The sequence below is a fragment of the Podarcis filfolensis genome (genome assembly GCF_964270895.1).
Source record: "Podarcis filfolensis genome assembly, chromosome: 11".
Taxonomy (NCBI): domain Eukaryota; kingdom Metazoa; phylum Chordata; class Lepidosauria; order Squamata; family Lacertidae; genus Podarcis; species Podarcis filfolensis.
In genome coordinates, this window is record NC_139613.1 from 19063735 (window position 1) to 19079078 (window position 15344).

The 15344-nt window shown below is 45.0% G+C and overlaps 1 protein-coding gene across 1 annotated transcript; it reads right to left on the minus strand.

Moving 5' to 3' along the window:
- Positions 1 to 1333: 1333 nt before the first annotated feature.
- On the minus strand, positions 1334 to 14699 carry LOC310744632 (F-box only protein 4-like). Its single transcript, XM_083576252.1, has 10 exons — positions 13609 to 14699; positions 11910 to 13477; positions 10257 to 11577; positions 8836 to 9071; positions 7570 to 7790; positions 5886 to 5955; positions 5239 to 5408; positions 4811 to 4989; positions 3496 to 4217; positions 1334 to 3260 (listed from the first exon to the last, which is right to left on the minus strand). Exons 3-9 carry the CDS (start codon positions 10434 to 10436, stop codon positions 4128 to 4130), a joined length of 1146 nt encoding a protein of 381 aa, XP_083432378.1. The 5' UTR covers positions 10437 to 11577; positions 11910 to 13477; positions 13609 to 14699; the 3' UTR covers positions 1334 to 3260; positions 3496 to 4127.
- Between the last annotated feature and the right edge of the window lie 645 nt (positions 14700 to 15344).

Genomic DNA, 15344 nt, shown 5'->3' on the forward strand with positions numbered 1-15344 from the left:
TCAGGGCTGATTTCTAAGTTACAATCACCACAGGGCCTGCAGCGCGTCCAACCCATGCGTCTCTCCTGGGAGTGACGCAGTGGCTTGGGCACGCACAGGCTCCCTGCTGCCCAAAAATTCGCCCGCTGCCTCCCCCAGCTGTAAGGTGGCTGAGTGGGAGGAGACAGTCAGACTATTTGGAGGCCCCAAGGAGCATCCTGCCCTGGCCTGCCCCACCCCTGGGCGCAGGGCATGCGCGCAACCCCAGTCGCCCGATCAGTTTGCTCCGCCGCTGATTGGAGGTGGGCATTATGCATACTGTAACTCTGAAACACGGGGGAAATGAATATTGACTTACCTAAGCTGGGGATAGCTCACTTGGTTTGAGCGTGGTGCTGGTAACACCAAGGTTGCAGGTTTGATGCCCATAACGGATAGCTGCATATTCCTGCATTGCAGCGGGTTGGACTGGATGATCCTCAGGGTCCTATGAGTCTGTGATTACAACCAGCTAATGTAAGATAAGAACCTTGAGCCTGTTACACAGTGGACCTGGTTATCAATTTAAAATCTTCCTTATAGTTGACTGCATAGTTAGCCACTCACACATCTGATTCTGTGCTGCTCAGCAGTCTGACCAGCTTTCGTAGACTGATATTGCTTTTAAATTTGATCCTATATTCTAACATTTTTGAACTTCTTCCTAGTTTTTTTTATTATCCGTGGAAATACCCTATCTACCCATCTATGTTCTTAATGTTTGCTGGCAGTGGAGATTAAGTGATGCAATACATTGGAAGAAAAATAGAAATTATAGAGATGGAGAATGAATACATAATGTTATAAAAAGAATTGGGATATATATGATGAACTGATTTTTTTACTTTAAAAAATCAAATTAATCAAATTTTCTAGTTTTCTTTTTCTACATACAGGTGCAAATTAAATTAGATATCATATTTGCCTTTTAAAAATTAAGTGCCTACTGTACTGAACACGCATACTCCCATCCTTGCCATTCCAGAATGTACAGTATGTTTGATGTGGATTTTCCACTACCATTTTGAGTTTTATTGTAACACTGGCCAGCAAAAACAAACTAAAAATCATACATTTTGCAGGGAACAGTAGCTGGAGTTTGGAACTTCTTATGCTGAACAGGGATAATTTGCCAGAGTTAATGTGATGGAAGGAACTAAGTTAAACCTGTTAGAAGTTAATCATTACAGACACTAGTCTTAATTTTCTTAAACCTTAATCAAAACCACTAGAACACTAACTTGGTCATAGCAGTATTGGAAACAATCCAAGGAAAACATGGTGTTAAAGGAATGAATAGTCATGAGAACTTTCCCGAATTCATCTCCTCGGATGGAGCACACATTTTAATTTTATTCCTACTTTTCTTTTCCTGCCATGTTGCAAGGATGAATTACAGTGTATGTTCAATTCATTTTATTTGAACTACCACCACCCAATTCGGTTGCTTAGGCAAAGAAATCATTAGTTACACAAGGTCACCCATGGAGAATCATGGCTCAAAAGGGATTCCAAGTAGAGTAGGAGGAGTAAATTGAATTTGTTTGGTTTTTTAATAAGAAGCTACCTGATCTGCACTTCTTGAACCGAAACACAGCTATCCTTTGAAACTCTTATTGATCCCAGTTTTGTGACGCAGCCTTCCAACCAAAGAATACGCACAAAAGTCAATAGAATGGGGAAAATAACAAATTAAATTCATTATATATGCTACCCTACAAGCTGCACTTTCTGAAAACAATGGAAGATGTTTTTGTGCCCAGTTGCATGAATGTGTCTCTGCCATGTTGCATATATTTTGTATTGCATTGTCCAGGACAGCCTTTCATTTGGTTAGTGCTGGGTTACGGGAGATTCACATTCACAACTCTATTTAGCTGTGATCTTAATTGGGTGATCATGGGTCAGACGCCATCTCTCAGCACAAAGTTTGTTGTGAAGATAAAGGAAAGGGGAGAAAACTATGTGTACAGCCTTATGCTCCTTCGATGACAGCCAGGATATAAATATAACTACAGTGGTACCTTGGTTTATGAACTTAATTTGTTCCGGAAGTCCGTTCTTAAACCAAAGCGTTCTTAAACCAAGGCATGCTTTCCCATAGCAGCAGGGGACTCAATTTACAAATGGGACACACTCAACAGGAAGCGAAACATGTTCTTCTTCCAAGGCAAAGTTCGCAAACCAAAACACCTACTTCTGAGTTTGTAGCGTTCTCGATCCAAGTTGTTCATAAACTAAGCTGTTCTTAAACCAAGGTACCACTGCACTCTGCTTCTTGCAGTGCTAGTCACAGGTGATCTGTGACAACAGCCATATCCAATCATCCCTGGTTTCTTTACTATTAGCAGGGGAAATCGCTACATGAAGAGTACATAACAAAATGATGAGTAGAAGCTAAGACTGTTATAACCAGAATCCACTGTTATAACCAGAATCCTCTTAGCAGCTGACAACCAACATGCCAATTCATGTCTGATAAAACCTTCAAGAACAGGATTTTCTGGACTGTAATACAATATTCAAAGGATTACTTCTACTCTGTTCATGTAACACACTGTACGTGTTACACTCTATATATAAGCTGCATGGTGATATTGTCCTTAAGGATTCTCAGGGAAAGGCAGGAAAGTGCTTCAGGCAGAAAAATGCCTTGATCCAGTCCTGCCTTGCTCAATACAGCAATCTCTGCAACAAACACTGGATCTGCTGAACACATTGCAGTACTATAACTGCAGTCACAAAACCTTTTGCCAGTTCTAAAGCCTTCAACAGATATGTTCCCAGCCTTGTTCTCCTGACATCAATCAAGAGCTCGACTGGCAAAGGAGCTGCTATATGTGAATGATTAAGCTGGTTGGATTGAGGTACGTCTAGAGGGCTTGTCATAAAGACTAGGGCTAAACATAGACCTCAACTAGACACAGGCAGGAGAGTTCGGAGCTGACTTGTAGGTTCCCCTGGAGAAAGCAAGTTATCAAGACTCTCTTCAGTCTGTTTCATTATCAGCTTACTACACTTTTTAGTGATAGCTGATCCATGGCCATCTGATGTACCTTTGGGGACTATTAATTTGGTATGTATTTATTATTGGTTGGTTAACATGCAGGCCTGTCATTTCTTTCACTGGACTGTATTTGAATGTAATGGTTTTCATTTCATATTATTGTTAGCTGTTACAGTCATACCTCATGTTATGTCCACTTCATGTTACGTTCTTTCAGGTTACGTCCCGCAGCAACCTGGAAGTGCAGTGGTACCTCGGGTTAAGTACTTAATTCGTTCCGGAGGTCCGTTCTTAACCTGAAACTGTTCTTAACCTGAAGCACCACTTTAGCAAATGGGGCCTCCCACTGCCGCCGTGCGATTTCTGTTCTCATCCTGAAGCAAAGTTCTTAACCCGAGGTACTATTTCTGGGTTAGCGGAGTCTGTAACCTGAAGCTTATGTAACCTGAAGCGTATGTAACCCGAGGTACCACTGTACCAGAAAGGGTTACTTCCGGGTTTCACCGCTCACGCATGCACAGAAGTGCAAAATGACGTAACGCGCATGCGCAGAAGCAGCGAATCGCAACCCTTGCGTGTGCAGATGCGCCGCTGCGGGTTGCGCTCTTTTCATGTTGCGAATGGGCCTCCAGAACGGATCCCGTTCACAACCAGAGGTACCACTGTATCACTGAAACAGTTCATTATCCTGGAAGAACTGTACTGTCTGCTGCTGTGCTCGGAGCACCCTATTGCGATGTTTGGAGCACCCATCATCTTATGTTTGTAGGATATTGACTGTAGAAAGGCATTCTGCCTCCATTTCAGTAATCTTTGACTTACCACTCCTACCATTCATGGAACATTTATTTGATTCTTATTCGTTTGTGACTCCATGCTCCATATTATATGTCTTCTGTTTATGAATTTTGAAACAGCATAGTGTATGTTTATGAATAGTCTGTTTATGAATTTTGAAACAGCATAGTGTAATAATAATAATAATTTATTATTATTTATACCCCGCCCATCTGACACCCATTCATACCCAAGGACATAGTGACATTCTCCTTGCCCCAAGTGGGCAAGTAATGTATATGTGAACGGATGTAAACAAGCCTGGTTACTGGGCATTTTTACATTTGATTTGTTCCAGTAGCCACTGAATTCCATCTACCAGTCCATCCAAGGTGGAAGTTTCAGTGTCCTGAACCTGTGAAATGCAGGAATAAGCAAATGTTAGTATCTTTCACAAAACAAAAGCGCTTGAGGCTTCGGCTTGATTGGCAAAGAGATGAAGGCCTGTTTTCTGCAGGCATTGCCTCTATGAGTGAATTTCCTGTGGGGTGAACGGGTTCACACTGCTGATTCAGCAAGTGTTAGAAGCCTGCTTTCTCTTGGCAATGGTGGTGCACCTTATGGCTCCCAATTGTGTGCTGGTAGCTGCATCTCTACCTGTTCCTGATGGAGTCAGGTGAGGGCAGGTGAGCCCGGTGTAGGGAAAATGGCCTTGTGGGCCAAATCTGGCCTGTGAGCTGCTATAGACATAATTCAGAATGAATTTGACCAACCTTTAAAAAAGGAATAAGGCATCAAAGGTATAGTCCAGTTCTGTAACCTACAGTGAAATTCTATGCACGTATACTGAGAAGGCAGTCCCATTGGTTTAACAGGCATTACTCCCATATAATTGAGAACAGGATGGCAGCCTCAATTACACAATGTGGAATGGTGCTTCTAGAGCCTGTTGTCAATCAGTTTCATGATCCCAGATACTTAAACAAATGAAAGGGGGGGAAATGCTACCATCCATGGCCGCATGCCAAGCAGGTTCAGCTGCAGCTGATGTGCCATATAAACACAAGGAATTCTTTTGATCTCAGCACAGGAAACGCAGGACAGGACAAGCAGAGGCCTATCTGTAGGGCCAAGGACTGGGTCAAGCATGGCTGCCAGCCAGTCAAATTCAAGTTGACGCTTGTGTCCTGCAAAAAGAGAGTGAGGGAGATAAAGGATTTGCCACCCTCTACCAGCTGTACGCTAAAAGCTATGTTGGCATCATTCAGAAGCCCTTACATTTATTTATTTTAATTTTAAAAAGGTTTTTGTTGGTATAAAGCACATGCACACAGAAAACAATAGAAAATACAACAGATCCCCCATTCTTAGACCCTACTGGGTTGTATAGCCACATAATTATTCCCTTTTGTCCCATATGGCGCAAAGGTCCTTACTTTTATGAGTGTCAGCATATGCAAGATAGATGAACCCATCCATTAGTCTGCACACGTTTTTTAAATGTTTGTTCAGACTGTAATGCATTTTCCCATCAACACCGGACTCCGCAGAGAACACCTTGTTGACGGGACTGATGTTCTCTTCCTTTTCTCTGAGACTTTCCTCACTGGAAAGAGAGGAGAGAAACCATTTGGTTTTTCCCCCAGATACTGTGCAGCAAGGAAGGGAGAAACTATGCAGAACTGAAGGTGTTGAGGACTAGTGCCTTAAGAAAGAACAGTGTGGTCTTTTGTACACATCTAGGCCAGGCAGTTCAAGCAAATGAACAATTCACAGGTCTACTCTGGCTCCTAGTAATCTTAAGTCCCCAATTCCTGAGTGAACTGAGCAAATGAGGCCATGTCCAGACTGTGGCCAAAGGTTTCCTTGGAAGAAACGTGCACAGAATGAGCACTTCTTGAAACAGGCTTGCTCTCCTCTTCAATCAATCCTATTACTATTAGAAAATTCCCATATGCATCGGCATGATGATGGACATCTAGAATTTTCTTCTTTTGGGACAATTCTATCCCTGTTGGAATACTGTTACTTGAAGGGGTAGGGAAGCAAGCAAGCAAAAAACAACACCTCAGATAACACTTACATGGTTTCTGTACACAGTGTAATATTGAATTTCTGGCCATTCAAATGATATGTGACTCCTAATTCTATCCCTGTTTGAGACAAAGAAAGAAGAAAAGAAAGGTGAAGAATTTGACACCTGTTTAAAACTGGTAAGTTCTTAAAAAGGTAAAGGACCCCTGACAGTTAAGTCCAGTCGCGAACGACTCTGGGGTTGCGGCGCTCATCTCGCTTTACTGGCCGAGGAAGTCAAAGTTTTGTCTGCAGACAGTTTTTCCGGGTCATGTGGCTAGCATGACTAAGCCTCTTCTGGCGAAACCACAGCAGTGCACGGAAACACCGTTTACCTTCCTACCGGAGCAGTACCTATTTATCTACTTGCACTGGCTTGCTTTCAAACTGCTAGGTTGGCAGGAGCTGGGTCCAAGCAATGGGAGCTCACCCCATCGCAGGGATTCGAACCACTGACCTTCCGATCGGCAAGCCCTAGGCTCAGTGGTTTAGACCACAGCGCCACTCGCATCCCACATCCTTCTAAGTTCTTAGAAGATTATAAATGGCAGCTAACAGATTGAGGTTGAATCCTGACAAGACAGAAATACTGTTTTGGGGGGACAGGGGGCGGGCAGGTGGGGGGGACTCCCTGGTCCTGAATGGGGCAACTATGCCCCTGAAGGAGCAGGTGCGCAGCCTGGGAGTCATTTTGGACTCACTGCTGTCCATGGAGGTGCAGGTCAATTCTGTGTCCAGGGCAGCTGTCTACCAGCTCCATCTGGTACGCAGGCTGAGACCCTACCTGCCTGCAGACTGTCTTGCCAGAGTGGTACATGCTCTAGTTATCTCCTGCTTGGACTACTGCAACACGCTCTATGTGGGGCCACCTTTGAAGGTGACCCAGAAACTGCAACTAATCCAGAATGCAGCTGCTAGACTGGTGACTGGGAGTGGCCACCAAGACCATATAACACCAGTCCTGAAAACCTACATTGGCTCCCAGTACATTTCCAAGCACAATTCAAAGTGTTGGTGCTAGCCCTAAACGGTGTCAGCCCAGTATACATGAAGGACCGTCTCCACCCCCATCATTCAGCCCGGACACTGAGGTCCAGCGCCGGGGCCTTCTGGCAGTTCCCTCACTGTGAGAAGTGAGATTACAGGGCCTTCTTGGTAGTGGCGCCCGCCCTGTGGAATGCCCTCCCACCAGATGTCAAGGAAATAAACAACTATCTGACTTTTAGAAGACATCTGAAGGGAAGTTTAGGGAAGTTTTTAATGTTTGAAATTTTATTCTGTTTTTACTGTTCTGTTGAAAGCCGCCCAGAGTGGCTGGGGAAACCTAGCCAGATGGGCAGGGTAGAAATAATAAATTATTATTATTATTATTATTATTATTATTATTATTATTATTATTATCATCATCATCATCACTATTACTATTATTATTATTATTGGAATACACAGAGCCTCTGTTCTGCCACTGACTCATTGTCCCTCATAAAAAATATAGTACTACTAGATAAGTACTATATATTTTTGAAAAGCTGTTTCTTCTCTTTCTGTCTAATGATAGGGCTGGCCCCACTCTGCCTCCAGTTAAACTATGTTCTGTAGCTGGGTTAGAAAACATCCCACTCAGAATAAGGAGGCTTCAAATGTTCACCATTGCCCTTTCTGTTTGCTTGCTTAAGATAAAGAAATCATGTTACCATTCAGTTGTCCAGAAGGAAAACCAGCCAGCGGCCAAATCTCTGGACACACTGCCATTCTGTACAGCAAAGAGTCATCCAGCTCTTCCAACACAGGCCCAAACATTGCAAAGCGAGGCTCTGTCTGTGTGATCACCGACTGTAACATGGAAGTGACAGATCCAGAAGTGGGTTGGCTGGTTTTTGGACATCTTTTACGCCAGGAGCAACACTTTCTGTACCTGTGTGTATATAGAATGTGTGTGTGTGTATACACAGAGAGGAAAAAACCACACACACCATAATAATGAAAACTGATTGTAAAACCTTAGAAGGAGTAAGACAAGTTTTTCAGCATGAGCTGCAAGGTCCCACAAATAACAACAAAAAATGCTCAGCGCTGTTAACACAGCTGAATCTAACCAGGTGGGACAATTCTGCGAGCCCAAAAGAACCTGCTCAGAGCTTTCCAAGGAAGAGTTAGGTGCACATTTGTTAGCTTTGAAAGTACTCAAACTTACTGTGACACTTACTGTTAACAATTTCATGGTGAGTACCAGCACCTATTTTTCCTAGAAAAAAAGCACTGCCTAAAAACAACACTTTGAATATATGCTAATAGCAAACTCAGTTCTCTGAGTGTGGATCCTTATTCCATCAAAACATTGCCATCTATGGTCAAGAGGGAACCAACAAAGAACCCTTAAGCAAAAGCTGTATTGTAAACAACGGAGGTACAGTGGTACCTCGGGTTAAGAACTTAATTCATTCTGGAGGTCCGTTCTTAACCTGAAATTGTTCTTAACCTGAGGTACCACTTTAGTTAATGGCGCCTCCCACTCCTGCCGCGCTGCTGCTGCGCGATTTCTGTTCTCATCCTGAAGCAAAGTTCTTAACCTGAGGTACTATTTCTGGGTTAGCAGAGTCTGTAACCTGAAGCGTCTGTAACCCGAGGTACCACTGTAATATGATTCTATGATAGCATACACTAACTGTCGAAGGCAATCTGCTAACACACAAAGTAAATCTGGGATGGCATAAAATTTAATGATATATTAGTGGCAAGTGTATTATTGATGCCAAATGTTACATAATGTTTACAAAAAGAGGAGTAATTGTAGAATCAGGTTTTAATATTACTGAATGTTTATAGCTGTTCATCAATTTATGCTATTTTAAATCCTGTTATGTTTTTGTTTAAAAAGAAGATTTGGAGACATACAGCACAAAACTTTGTATGTCTATAAAGATGTACATTACCTACGTGGAATTTTAGAGGATACTTACGCAGCCATGTAGTCACATGAGACACTATTATGAAGTTCAGAAAAGGATTTATTAAATATGTTTGCATCAGGGACTGACTCCCAATCAATAGAACGACAGGAAGGAAGATCGCGGATGAGAAAATAACGCCATAGTAAGGGATCCTGGATTGTTAGACTCCAGTAGCGATTGGTGATTCCCAAATTACTCAGATCTTTGGGTGTGAGGAAGGACATAATGTATAACTTCACATCTATCTGGGGGGGGGAAAGTTTAAATATTTATGAATGAATCATTTAGGAAGCATAAAAACATAAAACAACAGCCCCTATCATTCTCATATATATATATATTTGTTGTTGTTGTTTAGTCGTTTAGTCGTGTCTGACTCTTCGTGACCCCATGGACCAGAGCACACCAGGCACTTCTGTCTTCCACTGCCTCCCGCAGTTTGGTCAAACTCATGCTGGTAGCTTCGAGAACACTATCCAACCATCTCGTCCTCTGTCGTCCCCTTCTCCTTGTGCCTATGAATGACCTTGGGGAGTCCCTTCCAAGTTTACCATTCTGTGCTTCTATGAGATGCTCCAGCAATGGCCTGGAGCCTTGTCCCAAACAACCTGACGGAGGCACATATATATTTTTGTTTTCATGCAATCAATTAGTGCATCTTGTTGACTTTTTGCAGGTGGTATTCTTAAAAATTAATAAACTTAGTGTTATGGGTTTGTGGGTGCCAGACCTCTTCAATCCCTGGATCCAGCAAGTGCTCGAATTTAATCAAGGCTTGTGGTGTTAAAACTAGGTGCCAGACTTCTAATCCCTGAATCCAGCAGAGGTTAAAAGCTCATCAAGCCAGGAAATCGCCTGGGTGATGGGCGATCAAGAGAGAAAGGAGAGGGGACTCTGTGCCCCTCCTCCAGCTCTCAGATAGTTAGAAGGACAAAAGTCTGAGTCTTAGAGCACCTTCTGCTGTGATGTGACCTAGAAGAAAAAGCTGTCAGCTGGAAAGGCAGAAAAAAACCATGCCTGATTTCTGCTGGAATCCAAGGCTGCAAGCTATGGGAGAAACAAGACCCCTTTTGGGGTGTTAATGCTGTGAACCCCTCCATCATATGCTCAGGTTGTATATACGAGTTAATAAATTATATGTCATAAAGACACCAGAGTTTCAACTGTGCCTCATTGCCAAAAGGAAACACGGACCCTGGGTAAGTGCCTGGAACCCCTGGAATGGGGGTGGCGCACAGCAATATATTAAAATAAAATAAAATAAAGAGTGCAACTGCCTGGCGTCAAAGGGGCGGGGCCGTGAAGGGACCAATGGGAAGCCGAGCGAACAGGAAGCTCCAACGGGGAACTTTTGGCAACACTGCTGGAAGCGGCGGCCGTTCGCCTCGCTGGGATGCGCCAGGCGACCTCGGGGGCGGGGGCGCGCTTACCGGCAGGGCCTCCAAGGCGCTGGGCGTCGTCCTCTGCTTTTCCTCCTCCTCTTCCCCAGCGCGATCGTCGCTCTTCGGGAGCCTCTCCGGCTGCTGCTGCCCCCACTTGCCGCGCAGGACGCGCAGGCTGCTTCGCAGGAGCGTCTCCAAGTTCTGCCAGTCCCCACCGCCATGCGCCATCGCTCCGGGGCGCACCGGCAACCCTCCCCGTTTCTTACTTAGCTGCTTCTTACTTTCAGCATCCCCGGCACTGCAGCAGCTGGAATCCTGCGCCCCTTGGCGTCAGAGCCCGGATCCCACCAGGAGGTGGGTCTCAGGAGGAGGAAAGCGGCGTCCGCGCAAAGGCGAAGCTGCTTGCGCGCAAGTAAGAAGGGGAAGTCTTGGCGAAGAAGAAGCCGCGCGCCCCACCGGGATTCCGCCTCCGGTTTGTTCCGGAGGCGTGGGAGGCATTCGGGCCGCCACCCCCGCAGTCCCACTGGCAACTGCGCGCTGCTGCTCCGGATTCTAGTCCTGGGTTAGAGCGCGAGCATCGCAAAAGCCAACCCCCCGCGATTGATTAAGCATTCGCGGCCGCGTCGAAGTTCCAGAAGTCGTGGTGCAATAAAAATATGGTCCCCACATCCCGCTCCAAAATACAGTACACATAAAACCTTCTAGAAATTTTAATTATTATATTTATAATTTTTAATGATTATTGTCATATCAACTACATTCCTTTGCTTTTCTGTTAGGATCATATGACGTTTAAGATTATAAGACCCAGCTAGACATACACGTCCTTTACTTGTTCCTCTATGGTTTCTTAATCAGTTGAGAATGCTTCCTTCCTACTTAACAACCATCTCATAAGGTATGCGCCTCTTAAGGTTTACTTTGATGCAAGTCCCTTGTTTGTTCAAATGGCCTTACTCTCAAGTAATACGTTTAAAACTTCAGCCTCAATAAAAAAACAAGCGAAAACCTTAAATACTATTAATCAATAAATTGTGGCATCAGCTTTCAGTTTGTCAGATTTGTGTTTACTGGCCGAAATTTATTCTCATTCATTTAATTTGCAAGAGCAGATTTACCAGAATGTCACGTTCTGCAATGTGAATGTTACTAGCACTGGTTGTAAAATGGGGTCAGGGGGTCAGGTCAAATTAATACACGTCTACCTCTAATCCCAAAAGCAAACCAACAGTGTGTCTTTTGAAAGGGGGGCTATAAAGTGAAACTTCTTATGGACCCAAGTGAAGGCCAGCCTGGGACTACAACTCCCATTAGCCTCAGACAGCACATCTGTGTGCATAGCATCTGGAGGAACCTAGATTGGGGAAGGCTAACGCGGTGGCGCTGTAGGTTAAACCACAGAGCCTAGGACTTGCCGATCAGAAGGTGGGCGGTTCGAATCCCTGCAACGGGGTGAGCTCCCGTTGCTCAGTCCCTGCTCCTGCCAACCTAGCAGTTCGAAAGCACGTCAAAGTGCAAGTAAATAAATAGGTACCGCTCTGGCGGGAAGGTAAACGGCATTTCCGTGCGCTGCTCTGGTTCGCCAGAAGCGGCTGTCATGCTGGCCACATGACCCGGAAGCTGTACGCCGGCTCCCTCAGCCAATAAAGCAAGATGAGTGCCGCAACCCCAGAGTTGGTCACGACTGAACCTAATGGTTACCTAAGCAGACAACACTGGGCAGATTGTGGAAGGCTAAGTAGACAAATAGCCTGAGCTTATTATAAGGCACCTTCCTGTGTGCTTTTTAAAGAATTGGATTACACTGTGGACTAACATCATGCATGTAGTAAATCTGGAATAAAAAGTATGGCTTTGAAGGCATATTGTGGGATGTGGAATCCTTTAAAAAAATGTAATACAATCTTTTGGTACAGCAAATGTCAACATTTTAATCAACTCTGTGATTGAGACTGGTTACATCTCTGTGTTGAGCTTTTTCTGATTAGCAGATGCTATTCAACCTGCTGCAAGATCTGCTACTTAAAACTCACTTCTGAAACACTTCATTATATCAAAATTGCACGTGTGCATTCATCTAAGTTTCTTATGATGATAACTTTGTATCCGTTCAGGTATACAGAACACCTTATTTGGCAGTTACTTTCCAGCCACCTCACATAGTCTGCATTTCATGTGCTCCATTCATGCATAAGTAATCCAGTGCAGAATGAAAAAGCAACAAAGGCCTCCTCTAGATGAGCTGTTTATTGAGCATTCATCCAAATTTGCTGGCCCAAGGCTATGCAAAGGTTAGACTGTGAGTTTTACTGTGCATTTGTTCCCATTTGTTTGTGTGGAAGTCATTTGACAGCAGAGTATTTTTCTGCTTCAGAAACGTGTGAAGAAGCACAATGGCTTAGAGCAGGGACCGATCCACTGTCCTTCAGAGCCTGTGGGCGGCCAGACTATATTTTTGGGAGGAAAATGAACGAATTCCTATGCCCCACAAATAACCCAGAGATGCATTTTAAATAAAAGGACATATTCTACTCATGTAAAAACACACTGATTCCCGGACCGTCCGCGGGCCGGATCCGGTCCCCAGGCCTTAGTTTGCCTACCCATTTTTTAATTTAGAGGATCTCAGAATGCCAGATTCTAAGCTCATTAAGGTTATGGAAGACAATCAGGGTTGTCTGAAATTGGTGCGGTCAGAGAAGGTAAATACACGTACTAAGCACATAGACCTAAAATGTTATACAATAAGAGATTTGAGCCAGAATGGGTTTATTGAAATGCAGTATCGTCCAACAATGGAAATGACAGCTGATATTTTAATAAAGCCTTTGTTGAAATGAAAGTTTTGAGAAGTTATGTGCTAAACTAAATTTTATTAATTCAAATTAGGCACAGTGAAGAGATTGTAACATTTGTGACATTTATTAGGATGCCTGGCATCAGGTGGGCAGGGCTTATGTGTTGTGCTCTGGAATCGGCCCCTCCTTTCGGGTGTTCGGTTAAGTTCAAATGGACAGGCCAACTGCCATTCTTGCCTCATGATGCTGTTTTAGTTTCTTTCAGATAGTATGTTATGTTACAATTTTCTTTATTATTAAAGTTTTGACATATACAGTACTTGTAGTGAACAAATTGCTAAAAGAAACATTGCTGAAAGAAAAGAAACTCTGCTGAAGAATGGTGGAATATCCTAAACTGGGTGGGGGGATATTCCCAGACTCGCCAGCATGCCCCATCCAAAGTGTCACTGAGGCTAGCTGTGGCTGGCTCTCCAGTGACGTGGTGGCTTGGGTGCTCTGCGGGTCCTGCGCTGCCTGAAAAAGCAGTGTGAAGCTGTCGCCTCCCCCTCAGCTGCCCTCCGGGTGGAGGGTGCCTGGGAGGGATGCAGCAGCTTGGACACAAGCCCCACGCTTCTTTACAGCCAACATGGGAGGGACACAGCTTCAGCAGCACACAATCCTGAGGTCTGTGAACCACGCAGTATCTCTGAGGAAGGCATCAGGGTGGCACCTTTCACCATCATAATGGCTGTGCTAATTTGCATCTGTGCCACTTGCCTTTTGGGGTTTTTTGCCCTCCATTACCTGCATGAAATGAACAAGTGGTGCAGCCAGGGGCTGGAAAGCTGAAGCATGAAATTCTTTAGAAGGTGAGAAGAACCTACTTGTCTTCCTACCTACCCAGGGGCCTAGCAGGGGGGGGCGAGGGGGCCATTGCTCTGGGCTGTTTTTCCTTGGGGGGGGTGCATCAAGACACCCTGCCCCGTTGTGAGTTGGAGGGCGCGTGGGAGGGATATAGTGGCTTGGGTGCTGCCCCCCCCACTGCTTTTGCAGCCAGCGCAGGGCCTGCAGGGCACCTGGGCTGCTGTATCCCTCCCAGGCACCCTTCTGCTGGAGGCCAGCTGAGGGGGAGGTGGCAGGCAGATGCCAGCCACTAGGGCTCTCTATGCCACTGCCTTAGGGGCCCAGGAAATCTTCGTCTACTCCAGAAGATCAGCCAATGGGAGTTCTGGAGAACCTTGGGCTGGTGAACTCACAATGGGGGCCATGCATGGACAGGGAAATTCCAGAATGCCTTCAGTTGGCTTTGGAGTCAACTGCCACCTAGCTGAGTTCATGGCTGCTCCAAGTGCACTTTGGGACTTAGCACAATACGCTGCTGAGCTGGCTGATTCTGAGGGTCCCATGAGCCGCCATGACTATCCTGAGAGTGTCATTGAGTTATTTGAAAGGGGAGGGGAATCTACCTGTCTTCCTACCTACCCACCTACCTACCCATCCACCCCATTTATCTTCATCTCTTCCTCCAAAGAGTTAAGACAGCAAATCTACTTCTCTCCCCCATCGTATCCCCACAACAACCCTGTGAGGTAGGTAAGGCTGAGAGACAGTGACTGGCCCCCAAGGTCACATCCTCTTTTTCAGTGTTAAAAATGGTGTCCAGGCGGATTTTTAGAATTCGGCAAAGCATCCAGTTGTTTGGTTTGGTTTTGTATGGCAGAATCATAGCACTGTAGAGTTGGAAGGGACCCTGAGGATCATCTAGTCCAACCCCCTGCAATGCAGGAATATGCAGCTGGTCCATACAGGGATTGAACCTGCAACCTTGGCGTTATCAGCACCATGGTCTAACCAACTGAGCTATCCAGGCTCATCGAACTCTCACAAGCCTTGGGCACGCAGGGCATTGCTGCTGCAGCTCGGGGTGGCGCCATTTCTTCTTCTTTCTCAGCTGCTTTATTCTGGGACTAAGAGGGATCCTAGCAAATAAAAATAAAAATAAAAATAAAAATAATAATAATAATAATAATTTATTATTTGTACCCCGCCCATCTGGCTGGGTTTCCCCAGTCACTCTGGGCGGCTTCTAACAAAGATTTAAAATATATTAAAATGTCAAACATTAAAAACTTCCCTGAACAGGGAAAAGAAGGAGGGGGTCCCGCAAAAGGCAGTTCAGGTCATCGTGGAGAGTTAGCCATCTGGTTTCCAGGATATAGGCCTCGAAACCCGAAACGCGGGTGAAGGCAGTGGGTTTCTTTAGGGTATTGTAACCCAGGGCGACGACAAAGCTGGCAGTGCCGTGGGTCTCCCATCTCCTCCGTCGGCAGCCTTGCAGTTTATGGGGACGCCAGTC